This window comes from Phaethon lepturus, unplaced genomic scaffold, assembly GCF_000687285.1.
Source record: "Phaethon lepturus isolate BGI_N335 unplaced genomic scaffold, ASM68728v1 scaffold12373, whole genome shotgun sequence".
Classification (NCBI taxonomy): Eukaryota; Metazoa; Chordata; class Aves; order Phaethontiformes; family Phaethontidae; genus Phaethon; species Phaethon lepturus.
In genome coordinates, this window is record NW_010531256.1 from 41,539 (window position 1) to 51,324 (window position 9,786).

General features: G+C 38.5%; 1 protein-coding gene across 1 annotated transcript in view; it reads right to left on the reverse strand.

Moving 5' to 3' along the window:
* Positions 1-9,786, reverse strand: part of LOC104618796 (arylacetamide deacetylase-like 4) — a 17,840-nt gene that overhangs the window by 6,945 nt on the left and 1,109 nt on the right. The window contains exons 2-5 of the mRNA XM_010284486.1: positions 9,638-9,784; positions 9,122-9,190; positions 7,371-7,491; positions 1,444-1,580 (exon numbers count right to left, since the gene is read on the reverse strand). Of these exons, the coding sequence (XP_010282788.1) occupies positions 1,444-1,580; positions 7,371-7,491; positions 9,122-9,190; positions 9,638-9,784 (474 nt within the window). The remainder of the gene's footprint in view (positions 1-1,443; positions 1,581-7,370; positions 7,492-9,121; positions 9,191-9,637; positions 9,785-9,786) is intronic.

The following is a 9,786-nucleotide window of genomic DNA, read 5'->3' on the forward strand; positions in this document are numbered from 1 at the left end:
AGGATATGTTCACTGCACATGTGCAATGCACAAAGCATCATGCACTTTATAAGAAAGTCGTGAAGTCCCCACTATGAGGGCTACTTCTGCGAGCATAAACATAAACCTAGACATTCACCAAAAGTACCGCAGATGTTTAAAGGTTTTCAAAAGAAAATTAGGTATTGAATGGATTCAGTGCATAGCAAATGGTGAAATGCATCTTCAAAACTATCCAGAAAAAGGAAGCTGAAATTTCTGGAACATATTATCAATGAAGATAGAATATGTACTATTGCATAACAGCCACTTAGAAGCTGTAAAAGCGGGTAAAAAGAATAACCTGAAAGAACCTTTTCATCCAACCAAGTATAGAAACATAAAGAACTTAGTAAAATACAATCATATTATTATATTATGGTCATATTATTATATTAAGTTTATAAATAGCTTAACATGAAAAGCAGCATGAGATACATAGGACAGCAGACTCTTCTTTCATGCCAGACAATGCGGAAAGGTACATGGGGCCTAGGCAACTGGAGGACCAGGGACAATTCCTGGATTTGGTGAATGCTGCTATGTAAGTTCAAGCAACCCGCATAAGTCTGTAACAGACTGTAGTGCAATCAACGTAGTGTGGTGTAGAATCACCTTTCAGGATGTGGGCCTTAGTTACTACGTTCATTACGTATAACTAGGGGATTAGGGAATACCTTTACGTGAGATGAGCTCCATACAATGAAATGAAACCACGCTGTGATTTTCCTGCAGTGTTTCTTTTGACGTGTTATGTGCCAGACAGGGCTTAGGCTGCTTTTATGTACTCCTCTTGCCACCTTTGAAAACTTTTAGGGCAAAAGCTGTTTCTTTCTCTGATGGCAAAGCACACAGCACAGTGACTCTGGCTTGCAAGTACTTAATAAGTGATAACAGGTCTAGCTGAACCTGCTTTGGCAAGGAGTTTAAATTAGATGACCTCTGAAGGTGCCTTCCAACCTACACGGTTCTATGATATTTAATGAAGACACAGTAATTCAGTCACTGTGGAAATAAGAACAGAATCACAGCTAAGAAAATTAGAGCAGATAGTTCAAAATTTATGAAATGACCTTAAATATAGCAAAGTGTATTGAGATACAGAAGGTTTGGTTATTATTATGCATGTAAATGATATCCACAGCCCTCCTGTTATGCACAGGACCAATCATTTCATTATAAAAGGCAATCAGATTACAATTGTGGCATAAGAACGCATATCACAGTATTTAAAAGAGCTCACCTCATACTGGCTGCTTTTATATACAGTAATAGAATATCAAATCAAACCTTGGCCTTTATCTTTAAATCTCTGTTACTGTCTGGTTCCCATTACACATAGTTGCAATATTTAGATGCATATCTTCAATACTCAAGTTTTTCCTTTCCTGAAAATCACAATATCACAGAGCATGATAAACTCACCAGAATTTCCATCAGAGTGTATACGCAATGATAGAAGCGGAGCTTTGATGGATGGTCAACATCAGGAGGAATCTCTGCCTTGAAGGAATTATAATCCATAGCAATTAACACCAGTAATACAAAAGCAACTAGAATTCCTGCTATTAAAGCCAGAGCATAAAAGGATTCCATTTTTCTTTGGTGGGAATAATTTATTAGAGAACTGTTAGATGTGATTCTGTCAATATTTATATCCTCTAGACTGACTCCGCAGAGAAGTAATTTGCATACCAAAATTCCTCCACCCTCCTCCTCCAGATAAAGCTGCCAGATGCTAGAAGCATGAAAACATCCGGCTATTACAACTTTATTTAGCATGGTCAAAGTTAATAGGTAGAAGACTCACATCCAGGAAATGTCATTATTTTGTATATTCAAACATTGCAAATGAACTTTATTTTTTATCTGGTTTAATTGTATTCTGCTTTATGGGCCTGAAAAGCCATGTGTGATTTTTTGCAAGTGTAATGAAGATCACACTTAATGAAGATTTTGTTAGTGTAAGGAAAGATACTACCTTTACTTAAGAACCCATGTAAGACTGGCAATGCTGAACTCCAGTCTCCATGTTCAGGAATTGTAATAGGTCTGAAGAATGATTCTAAGGCTTTTTGCTTGGTGCTGGTCTTTTTATTCCCTGCTATATTGCGGAGGCAAGCAGCTGGCCAGAACAGTTAGAACTGACATTCTGAAGTACATCTAAAGGAATTTTGCTTTTAGAGATTCATATGGAGCTATCAGTTATTTGGAAGCTCCCTACCTGAGTGTGCAGCAACGGTCCCTGGGCTCACCAATGGTCCAGTGATATCAGAGGGAAACTTCCCCTTGACTTGGAGAACCTTGGCCCTAACCCTCTATTCTGATTCATTCTAAAGAAAGGAGTCTTTACAACTTCATTGTTCACTATTTTTTGCCAAGACATTATCCTTTGTTGTAATTTAGGCTGTGATTAGACCATATGGCCAGCCCAATGCTTGTACCAACAGAGGTGGTGATAGTGAAGGAATGAGTGACCAGGTGCAACTCCATGTATTTCTGTCCACCATGTGACTGGACAAAACTTGTTTGGGTAAAAGTAAAAAGCAAACAAACATTACCTCAGCTTGATATAATCAGTACAACCTATGCTTATCCCCTGAACACTGAAATATTTCTTTATCCCCACTAATCTCCCACATATTTAATTTTAAAACCTTTATAAAAGTTTGTAATCATGGTCATAGAAGAGAAATGCTCCTTTATATAAGCCATAAGATTCTGCATTTGGCTAACAAACCTGTAGTGGTATTCCCTCAGAAAGTGGGATCTTGACTAAAAAAAGGTAAGTCCTTTCCAGCTTTTCTTATATCCTTAAAAGAAGCAGATGAAATATATCTGCATAGAAAAATCCCATTTATGCAAAGTATGCTTTACAGGAAAAAGCAAGAAATTTGAATGTGAATTAGTCAATAGGGTAAACAAATATTTAGCTGTGTGGAATGAGAGTAAAACAATATGTGTCATAAGAGATAAAGTACCAGATGATAAGAGTGACCAGACTGGATTCTTAGAGAATAGGTCTAATCGTTCACTTCAGTGGAAGTCAGCAAGAACAACTGATTGAATTATGTAGTTTAAAATTTAAATTGATAAATAGGTGTTAAGGGTAAGAAAACCATGAAATCCATGTAAGTTATAACATGGAACTCTCGGCTTAACTCAGCAGGCCTAGACCTTGTGATCATAGTAGGCATCTTTCCAATACTGACTCAAATTATTTGACTAAGCTGGGGAATAATTGATCTCTTCCATCACTGTGAGGTGAGGACACTTAACTGAGCCCCTCCCAACTTCTTACTCCATCCAGACCTGTGGGGATACACAAACTTGAATGATTTTTTTTTTTTAAACCAACATAAATTACAGCAAAAATTAAGGCTACTTTTATATTCTGAGGAGGAATATCTAGGTTGGGGTTTAATGAGTTTTACTGATCCATCCTAAAATTAAAAGGTTTTAAGTTCTGAACGTCCCCATATAAACATACTTTTAAATCTGACAAGTGAAAGTTCAAAGACCTTTCTTCTTTATTAATTTTTAATTCTCTTTGTGGTGGACTTAAAACACCCCACTGATATTATTATCTGAGGAGATCATGGAATATCCAGATTTCCCCTCATAAAAGCTGGATGTCAAAATACCAATTATCTTCTGCCAAATCGCTTAGGAGCTCCCAATATACATGTGTTTTTTCCCATGATACCAAAACTTTCAGACCAGCAACAAAGCAACTAATGAGAGATTGGAGGGGAGGTAGGAGACCTATGAAGGAGGTTCTTGGACTTTGGGGTTGGTTGGTTCATTGGTTTAGGAGATTTGTTTTTAATCAAATAGTGTTGGACAAAGTTTAATTGGAGGGCAGGGTTGAATGTTCTAAAAAAGCATCTCTGTTAATTATTCTACAGGTCGGCTTCTAGGAAACATCTGGATTTATTCATGCTACTGTTGTAACAGATCGTTCTTCCTCCAGAGAATCAGCTGATCCTCACTGCCCTGTGCCATTGTGCATATCAGGAAAGATAAAATAACTTGTAAAAAGGCAGCAGTCCCCATAAATGAGTTAAAGGATCAGCTGGCCTTTGGAAACCCCGTGTTGTTTACCCCACCTATCATTCTCTCCAACGCCCCCCTCCAGAACTGCTCTTCCCGTAAAAACATTCGCGATACCAATTTGTAGGGGTAATGGCAGTGATTCAGCGAGAATGAGCAAACTGACATTCTGCTAACAGTGAGTAAAGTTCTAGAAATATCCAGATAAATTATTAAAAATCCTAACTTTATCCTTGCTCAGACCATCATCAAAAATGCTGTGGGTCCTATTTGAATGAAGAACCCAGCATCCCTCTGTGCCTCCTCTTAGCTCAACTGAATCTCTCCAGAGATCTTATTTTCCCACCATGAATTTATAACATGATCTTACTCCCCCACATTAATTCATACACCTAAAGCTGATCCATCCTAGCCTTCCAACCAGAGAGGTTTGCCTTTGACAACAGCATTCTCTTCCTAACATTCCTCCTCTTTTTGGCTTCCCTTTCTAGAATTGTCAAGTTTGAAGAAGCTTATGACAGTTAGAGGACTTGAATTATTTCACCTCTGTATGTACTAGTGAACCACTAGCTCTGAAAACAAATTATAGCTACATATAATTAATTCTTTTAAAAAGACATTGTTAGAAAGGATTCAGGGAACATTTTATCTAGAGATTTTTTTCCTAAGCTAGTTTACAAGCTTCCAGTGCAAACTTATTACCGGCATTAGCCTACTGTTCTGTTTTGTCAAAATCCATATCACGTTGGTTTAGTAGGATTTCAGTTCAGACTCTTGAAACAATAAGCTGCTTTAATTTTGAGGGCCTTATGGACTTAATTCTTCTGCCTCCCTAGTTCCTTGTGTGTCTTAGAAGTTTTGTCAGGACTGTCTCTCTTCTACTAAAGAGAACATAAGATGAATCAGTTTAAAAAACGTAGTCACTCCACTCCTGTTTACATATGGTATTTTTCACTGTTCTCTCTTCCAACATGAACAAGCAGGCTAAAAGATTGAGACAGATTTGGCTTCTGAAAATAGGTGAGAAAAAAGCAGGGCAGTTAGTACAAATGACAAAATCTAACATGTACTAAAATGACCAAGCAATTAAAAGAAATACCACATTCTTGATGTTGCATCCCTTTGTCTGAATTCCAGGTAGCGCCTACATGCACTTTGAAAACACTGTACTTCTGCTTATAAAGACAATTATTTTTACACATACTGAATCTAGAAAGGGATGCCATCTAGAATTTAGAATTCCTCAGTAAGACATTTGTTATATCTTTATTCACTATACTGATTTGTTGTGAGACCCTGGGAAAGCAGTAAGACATCCAAATGTAGCTTTTTCCACAAGGCTGGACACAGACTGTTTTCTGTCAAAGCTGGAAGTTACACAGAAACCTGGTCCCTTTGAGCTTAGTCCATGGCAAAACTCCACTTACAAGGCAACAGTATCAGACTCTTAATAGCATATAGAAGGACAGTGTGAAATCATAGAACCACTGGGACAACATTTCAAATGGAAAATGTGAACTCAAGGGAAGAATGAAATCAAGAAGCACAAAAATTTAGCTCTTGATTTATCCAAATCTGACAGCAGCACTTCATGTAACAAAAACCAGATCAGCTTGGCAAAAGGTTTTCCTTTTTTAAAGGAGGTTTAGTTTTAATCGGTGATCGTGATAGATTGTCCATCGTCAGGAATCCTGCACTGATATAAAAAACTGGTATTACTTGACACGCTAGTAACACAGATTTTCCACTGTGTTCTGTGTTCCCAGTTTTTTCACATCTGCTTACCAATGTACTCTATATATTTGGGTGGATTTTTTTAAGTTGAAAAGACAGCATTGTTAGCCCGAATGACTTTCAGACATGCCTTAAGCATGCATTTAACTTCCAGCTCCTTTTCCTTTCAAAAGTTCTTGCAGTTTAGCAACTTCATTTGCACGAACAGACTTCCAAGTTTGCTAGGATCTTGGCTGCAAAGGCTCTGTGAACAAATTTACAGTTCTGCCAATACATACAGGTGCAACATCAAGACCTAAGCATTCAGACACTCTACCTGAGCCTCTTCGTAGATCCATGTAACATTGTTCTGCAAAAAAGGATCTTTGTTATGCAAGTGATGTATATAGAGAGTGTATCAACTTGTTTTGGAGGTAAATGTTGCTTTTTCACTGCTGTTGTTTTCTTCAAGACAGGGCAAGTAAGAAAAAGTAGGTTTCTATGACTCTTATGGAGAGTGTGAGTAAATCATCACTAACTACAATCCAAAAGATGGATTTCAGTTTCTGTAGACCTTTCTAACCTACTCTTAGATTGGCTAGCCTAAATATGAACAACAGGTTTAGTGTTAAGCTGGACTCTTACAGCTAGGCACTATTGTGTTTAAGTATTCAAAAAGCATAAACGCATCTTTTGAGCTATCGTTGCAGGAATGGGTCGTTCAGGGATGATCTAAATGTAAACCTATTAATTCAAAATAGATTTGTAAAACCGTGTTAAAGCCGTCTTCCTTTACACTTCTGTTAAGAAGTACAAACTCAGAAATTTAGACAAGCAGAAGCAAAACTGAACGAATTACCACTGAGATACATTACATTACTACCGTCTTGCTCTTGTTGCAAACTGGAATAAAACACAGTTTAAAGTACCGTGAAAATGGCTTACACCAAGTTGTTGGGGGTTTTTGCAATTTATACTTTGTTGTGGCTGTCTGCATAGGAAACAAATAGTTCAGTACTGTGCAACTATCCAAAATGCGAAATTAATTCTGCAACGAAGTGATAGCATTAGCAACTGATGTAATTTTACAAAATTAACAGGCCTGCTTATTGAATGCTCCAGTGCACTGGTTAAGAACTTCTGAGTAGAAACATGGAAGGGATTCACTTTGGGACAACTTTTAACTTGTAACTGGGAACAACTGCTGTGATGTGACAGATCCTTGTTACCATCAACAAAGGTATGTACTAAGTGTCTGTTTGCACCTATAGACATTTACTGAAAGCAGTTTGACTAATCGAACCTATGTGAAGATGCAGTTTAGGGGGTTCACTAACAGAGGTGAACGTTTTGAACAAAACCACACGCTGATTTCGTAAAGGTGACAGTTTGGGAAAAGACCTTGCGAAAAAAAGAGCGCAATGGTTACTATACAACAATCAGATGAAATCCCAGAATACTACTTTTTTGCCACTTTTCAGAGTGGTTTCAGTGTTCTATATAGTATGTGTAGAATTTAAAGCTATTTGATGACTTGGTTGGATTAGGTGAATTTTAAAATAACTTGCATATATTTTTCACCATACTTTTCACCATATACAGGCAAGATACAGTAACTTCAGTTTTACTATAAGCCTGCTTTTGCTTCTTGCTTTTGTACATTTGTACAATGTAGTAACTGCTGTTTTTCACTGCTTCAAGGTAAATCTAAAGTAAAGCAGTAAAAAAGTAAAATAGTTCATACTTTCATGAAATTTGAAGAGCAGGTTAGGAAAATTTTAAATATCTAGAACTGGCTTTTTACTCCCACTCTGAATTTGTTAGCAACTTTGCACATAGATCAATAAACCAAAATCATAATGAATGAAAAAAACCCCACTCCCAATTATTGAAGCTGGAAACAGATAACACAAAATCAATATTTGCAAGATTATTCCATTCCCACTGGCTTCAAAGGACCTGCAAACATTTTAAATTAATAATTAATTTTGATTTTAATCTGAACAGGTTAACTGTGTAATATTGCTGACTTCCCTATTTTAAATGTGTCTGTGGTGATTTATGCATAAAGAGACTGAACTCAGGAATCAAAAAATCAAATTTACTTTGATGAATTTCATATCCTTCCATTTTCAACACTGCTCCTTGTTTCCATACCAGAGAGTTGTTATATTTGTTACCAGTCCAGACACTGAGTCATTCTTGCTTAAAGCAGACACTAGGCTCTCTGTGTAATTTCTCCCCTTCAGAGTTTTGGACTGAGAGGAGAATTGTAATGCCAGGTGCCTCCGCTAGCTCCATTTCTTAAGGTATTACTGTAAAAACACACAGAGGTGCTAAATGCTGCCAAGTGGCAATGGAAATTCTCTGAGCTCTGGTTATTTCGGATGCAGCTAAGTTAGGGAATACCGCCTGATTCTGACAATGTGTGCAGACTTACAGTTTCTGGTTAGAACGCTTCATCTTCTTCTCTCCAAAAACCTCTCTCTCCTGACATTTTATGATGAGGCACTGATAGTCATATGGCTTATTTCGTAGGAGGTAACCTGGCATTTAAAGGTAAGAACTCTGCAAGTTTGTCTCTAAATTTTATTTTCTTTTTTACTGAGAACTTTTGTGGAACTTTTAACAGAGCTGAAATTCAAGGATTTAGATACTCTTCATATTTTGTGTTAAAAAACCTGTGTGTGATATAGGTTTTAAATGTTGGTGGCACCAGAAACTCGGTTGCTCTTCCTTTTGCAAACAAATAACCCCTGAACACTCTATTACCATATGGCCACTTTGAACAACGCCTGTTCGCAAAAATACCGGTTTGATTCCAAAGCATAAAATTGATTTTATTTTCAAAGGGATTCAGCTTCCTAACTCACTTCTGTTGGTTGTGTAATACAACTTGGCTACCTATGTATAGAAGCTTAGACTCATACACTTCCCTTGCAGTCGTGCTTTAGTAACTTTAGATGTAAGGAAAGTTTGAGAATGTCGTTCGAATTTGTAATTTTTCAGTAATTCTAGTTTTTACCACTAGATGGCTTCCCAGGATAGTGGATCTAGATCCAGGCCTCCTGAATTAACATGCGGGATTGCATTCATTTTGGTGCATTCTTAATGATATATAGTCATAAAAACGAAGTTCTTTCCAGCTCAGCTGTGAAGACAGCAGTGTGGGCTTTGTCATCCTTGAGCATCTTTTGACATCCTCAGAGCTCTGCGTATTAGGTTATTTCTGATAGCTGCCACAGCTACCAACTGTGCATGAACAGCTCTGGGTTCAAACGTGCAGTTAGACCCTCCTCGGAAATGCCTGATCAGTACAACTGAAAACATAACTTACCTGCCTAACGCTCAACAGCGCGAACAGCCCGGCTGGGGGACCCAGCTGCCGAACACTTTGCCCTTCCTCCTGTTACAACATAAAGTGCTATGGAGACCTTGTGCTGCAACTACGTCCTCGTAACTGGAAAAAAAAGCCTTGGAAAAGGGGAGAAAAAAAAAAAACCACCCTTTTTTGTGAGAAAGTAGGTCTCCCTCCTTCACCCGGAGCCTGCCTTGTTTGTTGCCCCGCTACTAAATCAGCAGTTTTCAGCAACGCGAGCGTCTTCCCGCTTGGAAAATCCACGCGTTCTCCTGTTGTCCATAAAAACATCGGTCTAATGGTAACAGATTTTAATGATTATCAGCCTAGGCTGGATTCAGCCTGGCAATCTAGGGCTGAAAGAAGTTTTCCCGTCCACCCCAGCCTATCTTGGGCAAGCAGTTCCCTACAGCAGAGATGGCTCCCTTGAACTCAGCCTTAACCCCGACTGTTCCTGGAACTGCTTTTTCCTGAGCTCAAATCAGACCGCAGCACCTTCTTTCTGGCGTGTGCTCGTTCGGGAGGAGGCAGGGGTTGCCTGGCTCGGTGACAGGGGAGTTCAGTTCCAGCTGCAAGCCCAGGGCGGCAGGCAGCAAGCCCCGGCTCGCAGGCGGCAGCTCGGCAGCCAGCGTCCGCCTCAGCCT